General features: G+C 32.0%; 1 protein-coding gene across 1 annotated transcript in view; it reads right to left on the bottom strand.

Moving 5' to 3' along the window:
• CSMD1 (CUB and Sushi multiple domains 1) overlaps window positions 1-20364 on the bottom strand; it is a 2413561-nt gene that overhangs the window by 367079 nt on the left and 2026118 nt on the right. The window contains exon 48 of the mRNA XM_074209535.1: window positions 5118-5327. Within this exon, the coding sequence (XP_074065636.1) occupies window positions 5118-5327 (210 nt within the window). The remainder of the gene's footprint in view (window positions 1-5117; window positions 5328-20364) is intronic.

The following is a 20364-nucleotide window of genomic DNA, read 5'->3' as shown; positions in this document are numbered from 1 at the left end:
CAGAGAAAGAATTATGGACCTTTGAATAAAGATCAAAGACTATTACCATCAAATTTTAAAAAAGAAAGCATTATATTATTAAGTAATTTTACTGGCTCATACTTTATTTTTCTTTCTTAAGGATTTGATTTCTCACATTCAACTGAGATCAGTGTATAACATGGAACCAATTTGAACACTAACAGAATGCCTTCTGTGGGGGGGCAGGGAAGCAAGAATGGGGGAAAAATTATAAAACTCAAAATAAATAAAATCTTTTTTTAAAAAAAATTATTAGTCTATTCAAAAGTCAAAATCAAAAAAAGCCTGCAAAATATCCGTGAAATACCTATAAAAAGGACCAGCATTAAGCACAATAAAAATAAAAATTGTACAAATATGTCATACACATAAAAATTTTTCCTTGTGTTTTTGCAATAAAATATTAAATTCACAAGAAAATGATAGCTAGGTACTGAATTGGGAAGAATCTTTTGAAAGGTTAACCTAGCAATGGTACCCTAGAGGTTTCTATTGGGTGTGCAATTATTTAACATTGTGTCTAATATTTGTCTAGTGTATTTGCTATAGCATAAAAAACTAAAACAATACCAAAATACACTTTAAAATTTAAAATTTTTAAATTTTTAAAAATTTAAAATTATTTAAAGCGTAAAAAGCATAAAATGCAACAGACCTCAATGATGTTGGGAATGAACAACAGGATCAAGCACAAAATAACTATTCAGAACTCCTCCAGAAAATAATCATATAGTACTCAGATTAAGCACTGGCCACATTCATATTTTAACACTGATTCCCCTCTAGCATTAGGAGATAGATTTTACATATATGAATATAGGTATACATTTGTGAATATATATTTATGGAAGGGTGTAGAGAAAAATGACATAATAGAAGTCAAAGGATGGATAAAATAATTAAAAACTAAGAATAGGACTTAAGGAAATGGTAAGATACTTGTTTTCTGGAATATTTAGTGTTATGCAATGAATGGAAACTTATTTATTTTCTCATCTTCACCAATCAAAAGGAAACTGGCTCAGATGATAATAATAATACTAGAGATATTAAACTAAAGAAATTATATTCATTGATTTTGAATGAAAAAAATGAAAATTGAATGAAAGAATGAAAATTTTAGAGATTGACTTTGAAGTGATGGATCAAGGTTCAGAACTTGTATGCAATAAATAATATTTCTGTATCAATGAACAAGTCAATGACAATTGACAACAACAGCAACATAATTTGAATGACAATTCCTACTAAGAAAGAATGGTTAGGGGTTAGCTAGGTAGTGAAGTGGATAGAGCAATAGCTCTGGAGTCGGAAAGACCCAAGTTCAAAAAAACCAGCCCTAGATATTTAAAGCTGTATGTCTCTGGGCAACTCACTTAACCACCCCATCCTCCCCACTCCAAAAAAGGAAAGAAAAAATGTTTTTTTTAAAATTAAATTAGTTAACTGCTTTAACTGTTTTTCAGCTATTAGCCATAATTTTTTATTATTTCACAGGTCTACATCCCTATTTCTTCACCAAGGAAGAGTCTGAACATTTTAAAGTCTAAAGTCTAAAGAGTCTGAACATCCTACCATTCTAAAAGTCCAACTTCAGTTCTCTTTGGGGAATGTATGGGTGGAATTCATACTGTCTCCTCCAGTGAAAAACTACATTGTTTTTTCCAGCTGAAAATGTCCTTATTTTAGAGGAATATTTATTTTCTTTAACCTAACAATTGTTGAATTCAAACATATATATGTGGGATATATCTATATATCTATATCTATATCTATATCTATATATATCTATATCTATATCTATATCTATATCTATTTAGATATATCCACAGGCATGTGTATATTTCTTTTATATTTATGTATATATATATATATTTAAATGTTATATATTTTTAAATTTGTTTTTCATTAAATTCATTTTATTCATAAAAACCTTTTATTTACTATCATCATTGCTGATCTAAATACATTCAACCTTATTATAAACTATTTTTGGAAAGCTCTTATCTAATGGCTAAAAGTACTTTCAGATTTTAATGACTGAGTGATCTCATTGATGTGGATACTCCCTCCAATAATGAAAATCAAAACACATCCATGTCCTTTCATTCTGTGCAACTCCTATTCAGGTCCACATAGAAATCTTCCATCAGAGATTCACCCAACATTCTGGAAGCCTCCCTTTACTTTATTTGACCTTGTATAGATACCAAAAGAACATGGGAACTATCTATAAATTCTCACTCCACCTCACTACAGCTAAAGGCATCTTTATTTTATGATTAATAAACTATAGTCATTTTTAGTGAAGTTCCCATTTTTGTTCTATTAATTTAAGAAAGCACTGAAAAGAGCTTTTTGCTTGTTACTGTGTACATGTGTGTATCCTAGTAAAATTTAAAAAACAACCAAAATGATTTATAAGCAATTTATCAATATAACTTAAAGGAAAGTAGAGTGAGGAGAGCTTAGTTTAAAAATCTTAGCTCTGACATTTTAGTGTCTTGATTATTGAACTTTGATAAGTCATTCATTTCACTGAATCCCTCTCCAAAATTACTAATGATCTCTTAGCTGGCATATCCAATGGCCTTTTCCTAAATCTTCATTCTTGGATCTTTCTGAAGTCTTTGATACTGTTGATTACTCTTTCTTCTTGGATACTTTCTTCTCTCTTGCTTTTTGGGGTCATTTCTTACTGGGTTATTTTTTCTACCTATCTTTCCTTCTCTATATCTTTTTCCAGATCATACTCTCTCATTATACCTGTTCCTCAGTATTCTATCCTGAAACCTCTTCTCCCTCTATGCAGCTTTACTTGATGAGCTCATCAGCTCCTATGGATTTAATAACCATTTATGTTTGAGTTGAACATTCTCAATCTACCTTTCCCAAGTCAATCTCTTCCAATTTCAATTCCACATTTCCAACTAACTTTCAGACATCTCAAATTGGATTTCTACTCTTAAGCTCAATATGTCCAAAAAAAAGAATTCATAATCTTTCTCCCTAAACCCTTCCCCTCTACCTTTCCTGTTACCAAAGAGTGAACGCCATCTTCCCAGTTCCCCTGGTTCTAGGAGTCATTCTGTCATCCACCATATCCAAGATGCTGTCAAGGCCTATCAATTTCACCTTTGCAACATCTTTCAAATAACCCCTTTATCTCCTTTGAAACTGCCAGCACTCTAAGAACAGACCCTCATTATCCCATTCTTTAATTATTCCAAGAATCTTCTGGTGAGTCTGCTGCCTCAAGCCTTTCCTCACTCCCATTCATTCTCCACCAGCCACTAAAGTGATTTTACTAAAACAGAGATCTGATTATGTCACCCCCACTCCTCTCCTCACAATTTTCTTACTCATTAAACTCCAATGGATTTCTGTTGCTTCCAGGAACAAATGCAAAATGCTCTGACATCCAAAGCCCTTCCTAACCTAGCTCCCTCCTCTCTTTCCAATCATTTTACACCTATTCCTCAACACATATTCTTTGATAGTATAACACTGGGCTCATGGCTATTCCACAAAACAAGATCTCTTGACCCCACGTATTTTCTATGACTGTGAACCATCTTTAGACTGCTCTCCTCTTCATTACATCTACTGGTATCCCTGGCACCTCAGAAGCACAATTTCTTTCTTCTACTTCCATCCTAGTATCATTCTGAGTAGGGAATTTTATAAAATTTCAAGTTTCATGGACACTCACACTATTACTATTGCCATTTCATAATGTTATAGATGGAAGCTAAAGTTTTTTAAGAAAGGGAGAAATGGAATGTGTTCTGTGTCTGAGATCTGTGATATTCTATGAAATTATATATTGACAAATATTAACTTTGACTTTTAATAATAACCACCTCAAACTCACTATATATATATATATATATATATATATATACATATATATACACTTCTAAAAATTTGTTTTTCTCTCTTTTTAAAATCAACAAGGAGCTTAACTATTACATTCCTCACTACTCCATTTCAAGGTTATTATATCAATATATAAGCATTTATTATTAAGCACCTATGCTTCTTCTGCCAAGTATTATGCTACCAAACTTAATTTTTAGTACATATTAATCATGCTAGGTTAGAGATTTTCACCTTCAGTCCATGTAAAAATATTCTTTAAACGACTGAGTAATTTGTTTTTAATGAGGAAAAATCAGATTTACCTTCCCCACTGTCTGCCAATGTTAATGAACACTTTTCTTATAGCTTCCAAATGAAGTTCCATAAAATTGATACAAAGTAATACGAACCAAATTTTTAAAAAAATCAATCATTAAATATAATTAAAATATGATTTTAATTCATTTAACATGATTTTAGAACAGTGTTTAGTACATTTGACTTGGAATCAGGAAGACCTGTTTTTAGCTCCAACTTCAACATCTTAATAGTTGTGCTACCCAAGGCAAGATATTTAACTTTCTTGATTCAGTTTCCTGATTTGTAAAATGAGTATAATAGAAATATGTGAGTCACAAGGTTATTGTAAGGATCAAATGAGAAAATTTTCAAAAACACTTTGCAAACCCTCAAGAAGTAAATAAATGTTTCATCATTGTTATTAATATTAAACAAGCATAACCTAGCTTTGAGATTACTAACACAGAGAATTAAAAAAATTGTCCTAGGACCCTCTTCTGTGCTCTGGCTACCCCAAATCTAGTTTCTAAATTTTATTTGTAGTCTTCAGAAACCAAAGCAGCAGGAGGAGGTTGGGGGGAAGAGAGGTCAGAAGCACTGAAAAGGATTTATTGAGAAAATGACTCTAGGAAAAACAAGAAGGGCAACAATACTTGATAATGATGTGTATGGGTAAATGTGCATATATGTGTGTGTGTGTGTGTGTGTGTGTGTGTGTATGTAGATAGATGTAGATGTAGATATAGATATAGATATATAGATATATAGATGCAGATATAGATGCATATACATATCTATATCTGTGTGTTTATAAAGTTTACATGGCATAAGAACAGCAAGTTAACAGAACTTCTTGAACAGATTCTTTTCTCATTAACAGAAAGAATAAACCTTGAACATGAGGTGAGAAGACACTGAAATTAAGTATTTCTTACCTTGATAAGAAAGTTTAAATCCTTGCCTGTTTTGAGAATGATCACTATAAAAATGGATAAGTGTTTCATGTGTTGTGCTTAGTAGGGCTGATGGGATATCACTTCCACTAAATTGGCCAATCATAGGACTGGTATGAAAAGGTCCATTTTGAATTTCAAGATAGTCATGATTAGCTTCAGTAGAAAAATTCAGAAACTGAATATGTGCACCTATAAAAAGAAAATAAAAAATCAATAGATATAACATAAAACAATTAAATGTTTAGCATCTTTAAAATATGAACCACAAAACTGACAATCATCTACATGTTCACATTCTTATTCACAAATAAATAAATGTGTATATGTATATTTGTGTTTCCATGTATATATGTCTTTATGTATATATGCATATATAATGGGTGTATAATAAACAACATATATATTATCTTTGCTGATGGAAATGACTAAAAATAGGTTAACACATTGTTCAAAAACAGGAAATCATTCAAATGTTTTTGAAATTTCAATTTATTTCAAAGCATATCTATTAGTGATGCAAATATTCTAGTAACTTTAATTCTCATTAAGGATTACAAATAAAATAATGAACTCTAATCAGGCTTTCAGAACTTCAGGTGCTGAAAGGCAAAATCATTTAAAAATATTTCCTTGAACATAACATTCAGCCAAATCCATTAGAATAATTCAACTGCACATAAATGATATTCCAATAAATTATTGGAATGTCAGACTTCAGTTGAATATGGTAACCTGGAGTTTTGTTACTATAATTTCCAATTTCACATAAAGTTTCCAAATTCTTTAACTTTTTGTAACATAAAATTCAGATTAGTTCCATTGACAAAGGACTAATTTGAAAAATAGCTTTTCCTCTCATGTATAATCGTTATTGAAGACCAGATACTTAATTTTATTCTTTGAGCCATGTTATACAATCTATGAAATAGTAGAAACTGACTGGAACAGAAAATACACTTGTAATTTTCATTATACTTCATAAATTTTGTTGACTAGATGCATACAAATATTCAGTTAGAGCCACTTGAACAGAAAGTCACATTTCACAAAAACAAAAAGTTTATTGGAAAGGGAAGCAGGAAATTCTAATAGAAAAACTTGGAAGAAATAAAAGTGTAAAAGGAAAAATAGCAGTAACTGCAAAAGAAAATAAACAGACATAATAGGATAAATGAATGGTAGATGTATGTGGAATAGTAGCAGAGCATATCTGGGATATAATATAGAAATGAAATGCCTGGGACACAGAGTCAAAAAAGCCAAAAACTAGAAATTAAGACTGACTGAATTATAATCAGTGTGACTCTCTGGAAGTTACTTTTGCTATCTGAACCTCAGTTTCAACAGATCATATTAGACCAAATGATTTTCATATCTTAAATATTATGATTCCTAAGAGCTGACATTAATACCTTAGGGACAAAAGACAACCCCCCCATCCTGCCCCCAGATCATACAGGCATAGTAAATCCAATTTACAAATGAGAAAACTGAATCTTGGAAATTTAAGCAATTTACCCATAGTCATACAGTCATTAATATTAGAACAAAGATTTGAACCTGTGTTTCCAGTGATCAGATGTTTTTCTACTACACAGCCTTATTTTTCAAAATTTAGTAGAAGAACAATGAATGGAGACCATAATACCTTCATAAATATCTTTTATTCATGTTAAAATTATTTTCATTAAGCCAATATATTAAATATTACCATAAGATAAAAGAAAGATGAAATATCTTTTTCTACTGTCCAGTGTCCTGAGGATGAACCAGGGAAAAGAAAAGGGAAGGGGAAAATCTCTTCTCAATCCTAATATTCATTATCATAATCAAGTAAAAAAAAAAACAGAACTCCTAAAAATTCAACTATTAGTTTGAATATTTTTATATTTCATAAACAATGAATTTTATTTGGACAAATGAGTACTTAGTCAAATAGTAATGAATGAATACAGTGTCTAAATTCGAGAGTTTTCTGTTCATTAAATAGCACATGCAGAACAATATATATATATATACATATATGGGGTAATATATGGATATGTGTGTATGTGTGTGTGCGCATGCATCTGTCATTTTCATATATGTATATATATCACATTAATGTATATTTATATGTATGTGTATATTTTTGGAATAATTCTTTAAAATTTAATTCAATTCTATTCCATTCAATTCAGTTCAATGTTCTTTAGACTACCTTTCAGAATATTTAAGGAACATAAAGCTTCTTATGTCAAATCATGCTCTTTGTCCAACAACTATCAATAGCAGACAATTTTTTCTCAATTTTAACAAGTGTTTGTGCTCAGAAAAAATGATGGAAGTATTAAATGAGACAATAATATGGACTTTCATAATACTGTACATGACAAAAAAAAAGTAGATGATTACTTACAACAGTGAATTCTCATATCCCTTCATTATCTTCTCACCCATTCCATCTATTGTCAAATAGAAAAGCTTCTTCCCTTTTTTATGTAAAATGGACTCTCACTACATGTCACTAAGAAATTTTGTTAATAACCATCTGGAATAAACACAACTATAAGAAATTCCAAAATTTGTAGTCACTTGACAAATTAAAGACATGTAGTGATTCTTCTTTTTTTTTTTTTTTTTTTTTTAGATTTTTCAAGGCAATGGGGTTAAGTGGCTTGCCCAAGGCCACACAGCTAGGTAATTATTAAGTGTCTGAGACCAGATTTGAACCCAGGTACTCCTGACTCCAAGGCCGGTGCTTTATCCACTCCGCCACCTAGCCACCCCCGATTCTTCTCTTTCTATAGAATGACCAACAACCATAGTGGTTGTTATAATGTTACAGTTAAAGCAGCTTCCATGCCAGTCCATGACAATGAAGATTTAATATTTGTTGTCAGTTTGAGGGAAGAATTTTAAGAGAAGGAAAGGAAAAAGAATTTATTAAATGTCTACTATGTGCTACACTGTCTTAAGGATTTTAAAATATCACCACTTAAGGTGCCAGACTTCATACATTGGGCTCACCCTCCTTAAGAGAAAATTTTTTTTCATTCAAAGAACCTAGATGACCACTTCCTAGATGTATTATAATGAAACTTCCTTTTTCATGTCTATTGGACTAGACTGCCAATGAGTTTCTTCTATGTTTTATTTTCTGTGATTCTGTAACATTGCCTCCTTCTTCAGTTTCTTGATCTGTAAGGACATAGGTCATATTATTATTCCCCTTTTCACAGTTAAGTAAACTGAGACAAAGAAAGATCAAATGACTTGTTCAGAGTCACATAACTAGTAAGTATCTGAGGTCAAGGCTACAATGAATTTTAGGTTATCCTGAACCCAGGTTCAGTACTCCATCCACTGCACCACCCAGTCTCCTATTGAGAAAGCAGAGAAGTAATGGTGTTTTGAGAAATAAAAATTTTTAAAAATAATTTTTTTCAGTCTGTAAAGGTTATGCAAGTAAATACTGGAATGGTCTGGTGCACATAAGTATAAAGAATACTGACTTTTGAATTATAAAAGTCTATATTTAGATCCTGAATTCTACTATTAACTAGCTTGCAACCTTAGGGTAAATTAGGAACAAACTCTCTAACAATAAGACTTTTTTCCAAAGAAGAACAGGGCTACTTCAAAATGATGGGGCTCACCCTCCTTGAGAAAAATTTTTTTTTTCATTCAAAGCACCTAGATGACCACTTCCTAGATGTAATATAATGAAACTTCCTTTTGCATGTCAGTTGAACTAGACCTGCCAATGAGTTTCTTCTAAGTATTATTTTCTGTGATTCTGTAACATTACCTCCTTCTTCAGTTTCTTGATCTGTAAAATGAAAATGCTGAACTAGTTATCTCTATAGTATTTTCCAGTCCTAACACTTTATTACTTTGTGAATCTATTTTTAAAAAATCTCCTTCAACCACTGACTTATTTCTCCTTTTCCATAAAATGGAAATGTGACAAGGCAAAATTTATAAACTTGGTACTAGTTTGCAGCAGCAACTAGAATGTCAAACTATATAATTAGCATATTCAGATCATTTTTGTTCACCTTTAGAATAAAAACAAAATTCTGCAAAAATGTCTTAAAATGCAAAGGTAAGCTACAAATGTATATTAGCAGGATATTACATATATACTCTGATTCAAAACTCTAAATTCAAGAAGGAAAGCAGTTTTAAAAAAGACATGAAAAGCAAAGTATTGAAGGACTGAAAATATTCAGGTCAAGTCTTGGCAATATAAAATTTAGTCAAAGTATCTATTATAAATTTCTTACTGGAAATGGAAAACCAATCATAACAACTACAAGTTATAATGAAAATAAGTACCAAAAGCAAAACTGGCTTCATGTGAAACAAATTTGGGAGGTAATATAGTGAAATGGAAAAAGTGAAAAATCTGAGTCAGAGAATTTCAAGTTCATACTCTTGTGTCTGTTATTTATTTTCTGTGTTGTCCTTGAGTAAGTAACTTTCCCTTTCTCTATTTTTTTTCATGTACAGAATGAGAGTATTAGATATGGTGTTCTCCAAGATCCTAGTTCTGTCTCTAATTATCTAGCACAAACAAAGGGACAAGAGAATAGCCTTAATTTATCCAAGTCAAATTAAAGCCTTGTTACTTTCTAATTCTTTAGATTTGCAGCTAGGTGGCACAGTAGAGAGAATGCCAGCCCTAATATCAAGAGGACTGAGTTCAAATGTAACAATTAGTAATTGTATGATTTTGGGCAACCTCAGATTTCCTCGTGTGTAAAATGAGCTAGAGAAGGAAATGGTAAACCATTGCAGTATATTTGCCAAGACAACTCCAATGTGGGCAAAAAGAGTCAGATATGACCAATCAATTAAACAATCACAACAGATTTTCCAGGCTGATGCTCAAGTTTTAGAATGAAGTTCACATCACTTCAGTATCATTCAAAAAGTATGTCTTAAGTTCCAGCTCTGTGTATAGCATGGTACTTGTTTTATGGGAAATAAGAGCAATTTAGAAAAGATAATAATACTGCATTTACTCAATCATCAAGCATTTATTGAGAGCTTATTATATACAATAAAGCTGTTTATAAAGGGGAGGGGTATGATTTTTGTCATTATAATGCAGAATGCAAGAGCTTTAATATTTTTTCCTTGTTATTTCCACACTTAATAGGACTTCCAGGAACACTGCTAAGTACTTAATATTTATTGTTTGATTGCTTGCAGATCAAGAAGACAGTGTTATGAGAAATGAGAAAAGTAAGAGATCTCTTTCAGCCAGGAAGAAAAATGTGTCATGAAGATGGTGACAAGTCTTCTAGTTTTTCAATAAGAGATATTCTTTTTGAAGTATTTTATATCACTTCTTACCTACAAATTATGTTCGAATTAAGCTACAAACTAGCACATCCTATATGTCTTTCTTTTTTAAATTTTAACTAGGTGCCTTTCTAATGATGTTTGATTTATATCCACTCCTGATTCTACAAACATCTTTCTTCACCATAAACCAATAGTCTTCTCAACTTGAAAAGTCATTCTATGCCAACAGTTTTTTTAACTTTGGAAAACTTTTCCACCTAAGTAGTTTTCCTCACCTTTAAATTCCAAAGCTAAAATATTACAACGAGAAAGTAGAAAATGTTAGAGAGGTATAGAAAAATTGGGACACTAATTCATTGTTTGTGGAATTTTGAACTTATCCAACCATTTTGGACAACAATTTGGAATTATGGGGCAGCTAAGTGGCACAGTGGATAGAGCACCAGCCCTGGAGTCAGGAGTACTTGAGTTCAAATGTGACCTCAGACACTTAATAATTACCTAGCTGTGTGGCCTTGGGCAAGCCACTTAACCCTGTTTGCCTTGCAAAAACCTAAAAAAAAACAAAAAAAAAGATTTAGAGTAAATAAGTTATTTTGTCTATTATAAATTTACATAGTAACCATAAAGGATATAGAAAGACTTTATCCAGGGGAAGAACTGATAGAGGTATGCATAGAATAATTTCATAATTTCATATATATATATATGTATATATACATATATATATATATGCCTATTTGTGTTGGGGGAGGATGGGAGAGAAGGTAAAAAGAAATTTAAAAATAATTGTGTTGTATATTTGAAAGGGATGGCAGATTGTGCATAGCAGATGTGCAATTTCATGTGCATTTATCTTTATTGTACTATGGTATAGAAATGCTTGTTTTATTTTGTAAATTAAAAATAAAATAAATTTTTAAAAATTATAAGAAGAGCACTTTATATTTGCCACCAAGGAGTTATTGAAGTTTATTAAGTTGGATGATATTGGGGGAGAGGGAGATGATATCATCAGAACTGCTTTATAAAGGTCACTTTAGCAGCTGAGTGGAGGATAAATTGGAGTAGGAAGAGACTTGAGATCTAATTAGAAAGTTATTGCTATAATCTAGGTAAGAGATGATCAGTATCTGTACCAAGGTGATAGCTGTGTAAATGGAGGGATAGTTGATATGAGATGCTCTAAAGGAAGAAATAACAAGACATGGCAGCAAGCAGATTGAGAGAGGTATAAGGGAGAGTAAGGAATCTAGAATAACATTTAGATTTTTAGTCTGGGTTACTGAGAAGATAATGGTGTCCCCAACAGTAGTAAAATAATTTTTAAAATGGATTGTTAATGGGGAAAGAAAATTAATTGCTTTGGACACAATGAGTTTTTGGGGTGCAATGTCAGTTCCAAAAAGACAAAAGATAGTTGGTGATTCCACATTGCAATGAAAGAAACAAAATGTGACAGGTACTGTGCTATGCACTTCATAAACATCTCATTTGAATCTCACATCAACCCTGTGAGGAAGGTGCTATTATGATTCCCATTTTTGCAAATGAGGAAACAAGCCTGACAGAGTTCAAATGACATGCTTTAGGTCATATAGCTAGTAAGTATATGAAACCGAATTGAATTCTCATCTTCTTCACTCCAGACCTAAAGCTCCATTATCTGGGCTACATTGCTGATTCAAGATTAAAGTTCAGAAGAGTGATTGAATAGATCTATAAATCTGGGAAGCATCTGAATAGAAATTATAATTTAACCTATGAACCTGATGGGATTACCAAGAGATATTGAATACAGTCAGTTAGATGGCACAATGGATAGAGCACCTGCCCCTCAGACACTTAATAATTTCCTAGCTGTGTGACCTTAGGCAAGTCACTTAACCAAGAGAGATTGTATAAATGAAAGAAATATCTTTCAATAATCTGGATAAAAGACTTGAGTCTTTATTTTTTACTTAGATTAAATGTATCTTTTCATATTCTTAGAACATGATACTATAGAAAAAAAATACTGTAGTAATAAGACCTCTACTAGGATCTGAGCTATGACACTAACTGTATGACCTTGGAAAAAGTCATTTCCATGATCTAGGCCTAGGTATCTTCCTTAATAAAACAGGGAGGGTGGTCTAAGTGATTGAGGTCTTCTCCAGTTATAATTTCTATGAGTTACAAATAATTTTCTCTAAGATTTAAGGTTCCAGAATTAAATTTGGGAAAGATTACTATAGTTCTTATATCCAAGTTTTTCAGAGTTCTAAAACTGAGTGCCTTTTTGTTTCCACTCCTCTCCTGCAATTTTCAGATTTTTGCAAGTAGCATCATAAAGCACTTTCTCCCCATTCCTAAAACTTAGGGTTGTCATGAGGATCAAATTATATAATATATGTGAAGTTTTTTAAATGTTCAATTATTTCATAAGTGTTAGAAGTTATAGTGCCCTGGTACTAGAGAGACTCATCATATTCCCAGAAGAGGAATTTATTCATTGATATAATTATTAAGCCCCTACTGTGTCAAAATTATTTTCTTAGTCACTAAAGAAGACAAAACTTTAGTGAAGCCTGTGTGAATGGCAGTGTAGTAAATGAAAGAATGTGCAATGAAGAAAGGTCAGGCACAATATCTTATGAGCCTGGTCAATTCATTTAGCCTGATTGAGTCTCCATCTCTTCACCAGTAAAACGATCATATGTAATAATTATAACACCAATATCACCAAGTTGTTCTAAGGAAAATACCTTGTGAACTTTAAACTGTCATATAAATCTGAAGTTTTGTTTTCTTCTTTCCATAGTAATCTCCTTGAAAACATGGGCATTTTAAAAGTTTCTACCAGTGTCTTACACTGTACTAAGCACTTTACAAATATTGTCTCATATGATCCTCTATACTTAATAAATGTAAACATAAATTTTAAATGTAAATTCTGCTCTCAAGGAGATCACAATATAGTATAAATGCCCATTAATCTACTATTTCAGCTACTGGTGAGAAAAACTTCAACTTCATGGGTGCCTTTTTTTTTTCAGGCACTAGTATCTTTAAAGATTCTATCTTAGCTGCAAGAAGAGTAACTTGTGATTTTAGTTCCTAACTGGGGGAAATACTGACTCTGGAATAACAAAAAAGATATAGTCACCAACACTCTTCCATTCTTCAAAGAATGTATATGACCTTTTCAATTGGGACACTCCCTCACCAGCTATAACCTACCCACACTTTCTCACTCGTAATTATTTTTGTCAGTATCCTTCCAAGAAGTCTCCAAATGTATCAATGTACTCAAAGCCCTTCTTTAAATCCAGAAATTATGCCATTCATCTGTTATCTCTGATTTTTGTCACTTGAACAGCTCACTTTCCTTAAAATAAATGTTTTTCATGATATCATTTTACCTTATTCCTTTTGCTCAAGTCATCACTGTGCATCACTCCTATAGCACATTTGTCTTGGGAACATCATCAACTGGCTACTTGATAAGCATCTCACATTCAGTATTTGCAAAAGATAATTTTCTGTTCTCCAAACTTTAAAAAATTCATTTTCTTTCGTTTAAAACTCCTTCAGCCAGCTTATGCTTACATTATATCTTTACTTTGCCCTTTCAGTCACCTATGATTTTGATTTTTCACAAATTCTAGTATCCTATGATGTACAGTCCTAAACAGTCATTTGAATTAAGCTTAAGTCTTTTCCTGACATCTTCATTTAGAATAATAAAGATCTATAATGTATCTTAATGCATTCTCACAAAAAGGACAATTTATTTGATTATAGAATACCTGAATTCATAAATACTTTGCTCCTCAATAAAATAAAATTTTATTTTTATGGAACACTCCTAGACTTCTTATTGAATTCATTTTATCAGATCTCCTTCCTTTCTGACAGAAGGGAACTAGGTAGCAAAACAGTAGTACATACTTTCAGGGAAAAGAGATTCTGAAAGAATAGAATAATAGAGCATAGAAAAGAGAAATGGAGATGAATGAGAAATGCTTCACCCACTTAAAGTCATAATATTTCAAAGTTGGAAAAAGCCTTGCAAAGTATCTAAGCAACTTGCAATCATCTTTGAAAGATCTGGGGCATAGAAGAGGTGTCACAGGATGAAAAAAGTACAAATGTACAAATGTACTTTTTTTAAAGGGGGTGAAGAGCAGGGTGTCTGTAAGCCATCTATAAGCCATTCACTTAGCCCTGATTCTTGACAAAAAATTCTGGAATGTCTTATTACAAAGATAACTAATAGTCATCTAAAAAGGTAATAGTAATCTTAAAGAGTCAATATGAATTCATTACTTTTTTCCCTTTGGGATAGAGTTATTACAAGGTAAATTGGAAAAATATTGGAGATATAACTTACATATATTAAAGAAATAACTGACTAATTTTATTATGTTGGTACTGTGAATAAGATAAAGAGCAGGACTGGCTAGGTGGCCCGGTGCATAAAGCACCAGCCCTAGAGTCAGGAACAGTAAGTTCAAATCCACCCTCAGACACTTAATAATTACCTAGCTGTGTGGCCTTGGGCAAGCCACTTAACCCCATTTGCCTTGCAAAAAACAAACAAACAAAAAAAAAGATAAAAAGCAGTTGATTCAATGAAAATATACCAGATTGAATTCAGACTTAGTCAAATTGTAAAACTCAAAGAGGAGACATTAAGCATTTAAGGTCATTTTAGAAGAAAGTATTCGGTGATATCTCCTAGGATGTGAGTTTAGAATTGTTAGATTTCTCATTTGCTTGATTATTTGAAAGTGGGAAAAGTATAAGTAGCATACTCAACTAATTTTGAGAGGTCACAAATCTGGGAAGGATAAGTAAGTCGGATGAAAGAAGATTCAAAATAATCTTGACAGGCTAGTTGTAATTCACTGCAATCTGCATGTAACTTTTCTGCTTAGTTTAAACTCTATGAGGGAAAAAACCAATCCCTTCATATTGGCTGCACTCGGCTATCTACTTTCCTGCCTCCCTGTGTGTGCTGGCTCCCCCATTAGATTGTAAGTTACTTTCAATATCCAGTCCAAGCGGCACTTGCCAAATGAAGTCAATCCAATTCAATCCAATAAAACATTTATTAAATATCTAAAATGTTCCAGGCATTATACCAAGTATTGGGAATACAATTAATAAAGGGCAAAACAGCCTCTGCTCTCAACAAATTTACAATCTAAAAGAGAAACAAAAGACAAGGGAGACAACAGGAGAGAGTAGAGCACGAGGTGGTTCTTTTTTTTAAGGCATCTTGTTCCAGGAAGAGCAGTATGAATGTGAGTGAACTGTGACTCCAGTTTTTGCCCTCTGTAAAGGAAGGCATTGGGAGGGTTTTGGCACTCTCTTCCAGCCCTCTAAAGAAAGCAGAGAGGAAGTTGAGGGAGGTGCAGTCAATCAAATCTAAGATTCTATGATTCTAAATCTCAAATTGTATAAATGGGAAAATTGAGGTCCAAAGCTGAGAAGTGATTTGCCCATAGTTATACAATAAATTAGTGTCAACTGGGCCTAAAATTCCAGTTCACAGATTTCTGTGTTCTTTTTACTGCCTCAGAATTAATCATTTGATCCTGATTGTTCATGTAACCTCTTCTTACAAAACCTGTTTTACCATTAAAATGTCTGACAAAAAAGGAAATAGAAAAATGTCCTTAATTGTTCTCTTGGTTCTGGTCCCCTCACTCAGCATCAGATCCTGTTCCATGCTTCCCTAGAGTCCAACCATTTATGGTTTCTTATAGAACAATAATATTTCATAACATTCATATACCATAGGTTGTTCAACCATTCCCCAATTGGTGGACATCTACTCAATTTCCAATTCATTGCCACTACAAAAAAGAGCTGCTATGAATATTTTGGAACATATGGCTCTTTTCCCATTTTTTTATGATTTATTCTGGATATAGACCTAGAATTGGAATTGCTGGGCCAAAGGGAATGAATATTTTTATTTCTCTTTGGGAATAGTTCCAGATTGCTCTCCAGAAGGGTTGGATCTGCTCACAACTCCACCAGTATCAATGTCCCAATCCTCCCACAACTTCTCCAACATCCATCATTTTCCCTTTTTCTCATCTTAGCCAATCTGATAGGTGTGAGGTGATACCTCACAGCTGCTTTAATTTGCATTTCTCTATTCAATAATGATTGCAATATTTTTTCATATGATCATATATATATATACATATATATATATATGTATATATATATATATCTTTAATTTCTTCATTTGAAAACCGTTCATATCCTTTGACCATTTATCAATTGAGGAATGACTTGTGACTTTATAAATTTGATGCAATTCTCTTTCTATTTTAGAAACGAGACCTTTATCAGAACTTCTAGTTGTGAAGATTATTTCCCAGCTTTCTGTTTTCCTTCTAATTTTGGCAGCATTGATTTTGTTAGTACAAAACCTTTTTAATTTAATATAATAAAAACCATTCATTTTGCAGTTTCTAATGCTTGTTCATAAATTTGTCCCCTTTCCATAGATCTAATAGAGAATTTCTTGGGCTATTAATTTATTTATGGTGTCACCCTTTATTTCTAAATTTGGTATAGAGTGTGAGATGTGGGTCTATGCCTAGTTTTTGTCATACTGTTTTCCAGTTTTCCCAATAATTTTTGTCAACTACTCAGGTCTTATCCCAGAAGCTGATGAGTCATTTACCACTGTTTCTTCTGAACACAACCTAATCCTCCAATTCATTATTCTATTTCTTAGCCAGTACCAGGCACTTTTGATGACTGCCTCTTCATAGTATATTTTTAGATCTGGTAAAGCTAGACCACCTACCTTTATATTTTTTTCCTATCAATTCCCTTGCTATTCTTGATCTTTTAATGCTTGAGCTAATTTTTTTTTTTTTTTTGCTATTTTACTACCTAGATAAAATAGTTATTTAATAGTTTGATTGGTATGGCACTGAATAAGTTATTTAATTTGGGTAGAATTGTCATTTTTATTATATTAGTTCAACCTAACCATGAGCAATTCACATTTTCCCAAATATTTAGATATTTCTTTATTTGAGTGAGAGGTGCTTTATAATTGTGCTCATATAGTTTCAGGGTTTGTCTTTGGAGGTCGAGTCCCAAGTATTTAATGCTGTCTATACTTACTTTAAATGGAATTTCTCTTTCTATGTCTTGCTCTTGGATTTTATTGTTCACATATAGAAATGCTGAGGATTTATATGGGTTTATTTTATATACTACTACTTTGCTGAATTATTCATTCTTTCAAAGAGTTTTTAAAGATGATTTTCTCAACTTCTCTAAATATAACATCATATCATCTGCAAAGAGTGAAAACTTTGCTTCTTCATTGCCAATTCTGATTCCTTCAATTTTTTTCTTCTCTAATTGCTACAGCTAGCATTTCTAATATTGGTGATAATGGGCATCCTTGTTTCACTCCTGATTTTGCTGGAAATGCTCCAAGTTTATACCCATTACCTATAATATTTGATGTTGTTTAGATAGATAATATTTATTATTTTAAGGAAAAAGCCATTTATTCCTAAACTTTCTAATAGTTTTTAATAGGAATGGATGCTGTATTTTATCAAAGGCTTTTCCAGCATCTATTAAGATGATTATATGATTTCTGTTGGGTTTTGCTGTTGATATGTTCAATTATGCTGAGTGTTTTCCAAATATTGAATCATCCCTGCCTACCTGGTATAAATCCTACCTGATCATAGTGTTCTAGTAATAGTTCTAGTAATAACTTCCTGTAGTCTCAAGGTTAAAATTTTCTTTTAAGATCTTTGCATCAATATTTATTAGGGAGATTTTTCTATAATTTTCTGTTCTGCTTTGGTTCTTCTGGGTTTAAATATCAACATCATTTTGGTGTCATAAAAGGAATTTGACAAAACTCATATTTTTCTAAATAGTTTATGTAGAATAGGAATTAATTGTTCCTTAAATGCATACAAATGTCTGGTGGAATTCACTTGTAAATCCATCTGGACCTGGAAGCATTTTCTTAGGGTATTAATTGATGGTTTCTTCAATTTCTTTTTCTGAAACAAGTTATTTAAATAATTTACTTCCTCTTCTATTAATCTGGGCAGTTTGTATATATGTAAATGTTCATCCATTTCACTCAGATAATCCAATTTATTGGCATACAGTTTGTCAAAGTAATAATCTCTTTTAATTTCCTCCTCATTGGTAGTTAGTATACCCTTTCATTTTTTATTCTGGTAATTTATTATCTCCTTTTTTTAAAAAAACAGATTAACCTAAGGTTTATCTATTTTAATTGGCTTTTTATTTATGAGATAAATGGTTTTCTTGCCATCAATTTTAATAATTTCTCTCTTTATTTTTCAGAATTTCTTATTTGGTATTTAATTGGGGATCTTTAATTTTTCATTTTTCTAGTATTTTTAGTTGCATACCCAATTCATTAATTTCCTTTTTTTCTATTTTACTCATATATGGATTTATAGATATGAAGTCGCCCCTCAAAACTGCTTTGGCTGCATCCCATAAATTTTGATATGATGTCTCATTAGTATTTTCTTGTACATAATTATTGATTACTTCTAATAAATGATGTTTGATACACCCATTATTTAAGATTAAGTCATTTAGTTTCCAATTAGCTTTTTGTTTATCTATCCAAGACCCTTTATTAGATATAATTTGTATCGCATCATGGTCTGAGAAGTGTATCTTTATTATATCTGCCTTTCTGCATTTGAATATAAAGTTTTTGTGCCCTAGTACATGGTCAGTTTTGGTATGGGTGCCATGTTCTACCAAGAAAAAGGTATATTCTTTTCTACCTTGCTTAAGTTTTCTCACCTTCTTAACTTTCTTCTTGTTTATTTTGTGGTTAGATTTAGATAGTGCTGAGGGAGTGAGCTTGAGGTCCCCCAATATTAATGTTTTTGCTGTCTATGTCTCCTTGTAATTCAATCATATTTTCCTCTAGGAATTATGTTTAGTAATGCTATAGCTTTGTTACGAATGGTGCCTTTTAAGAAGATGTACTTTCCTTCCTCATTCCTTTTAATGAGATCAATTTTTCCTTTGACTTTATCTGAGATCAGGATCACTACCCCTAATTTTATTTCAGTTGAGACATAGTATATTTTGTTCCATTCTTTTACCCTTACTCTGTGTGTATCTCTCCACTTCAAATGTGTCTCTTGTAAACAACATATTGTAGGATTGTGACTTTTAATCCATTCTGCTATCTGCTTCCATTTTATGGAAGAGTTCATCCCATCACCTTTATAGTTAAGAGTACTAATTTGGTATTTCCGTCCATGCTATCTTTCTCCATTTATATTTTTCTCTTTCCTTTCCCCTTATTTCTCCTCACCAAAGTCTTACTCCATTTTTCCTTTAACATTTCTTTTAAAATTTAACTTTGTTTACTTTCACTTATATCTTCACCTTCCCTTTTATCAATCCCTCCTTCCCTTATCTTTCCCATTCCCAGTCTCTCCCTTCCCTGTAGAATAGGATAGATTTTTAAACCCAAATGGAAATGTATCTTGTTCCCTCTTTGGGACAAATCTATTGAATAGAATTTCTGAGTGCTCACATTCTCCCTTCTTTCCCTCTAAAATTATAAGTCTTTGTACCTCTCTACTTGATGTTATATATCTCTCAAGTACTATTAATCAGGCAGCATCAATCACAGTTTGATAATTTGAATGCTTGATAGGCTCATGTTGTTATCAAAGTATCATCACAGGTTGATTGTTTGATAAGCAGCAGTCTCAAATAACATCAAATTATAATTAAAATCATTTTTTACTTTACCTCTCTTTTCATGTGCTCTCCAAGGACACACAATCTTCCTCATGAGCCAAAGTATCATCCAAAGCCAAATCATTTCTTGAACTATTTGTGCCCCTCCCCCATAGCCTATTTTCTCTCATAC

The sequence above is a fragment of the Macrotis lagotis genome, chromosome 1, assembly GCF_037893015.1.
Source record: "Macrotis lagotis isolate mMagLag1 chromosome 1, bilby.v1.9.chrom.fasta, whole genome shotgun sequence".
Taxonomy (NCBI): domain Eukaryota; kingdom Metazoa; phylum Chordata; class Mammalia; order Peramelemorphia; family Peramelidae; genus Macrotis; species Macrotis lagotis.
This window is presented reverse-complemented; position numbering and strand designations above follow the sequence as displayed.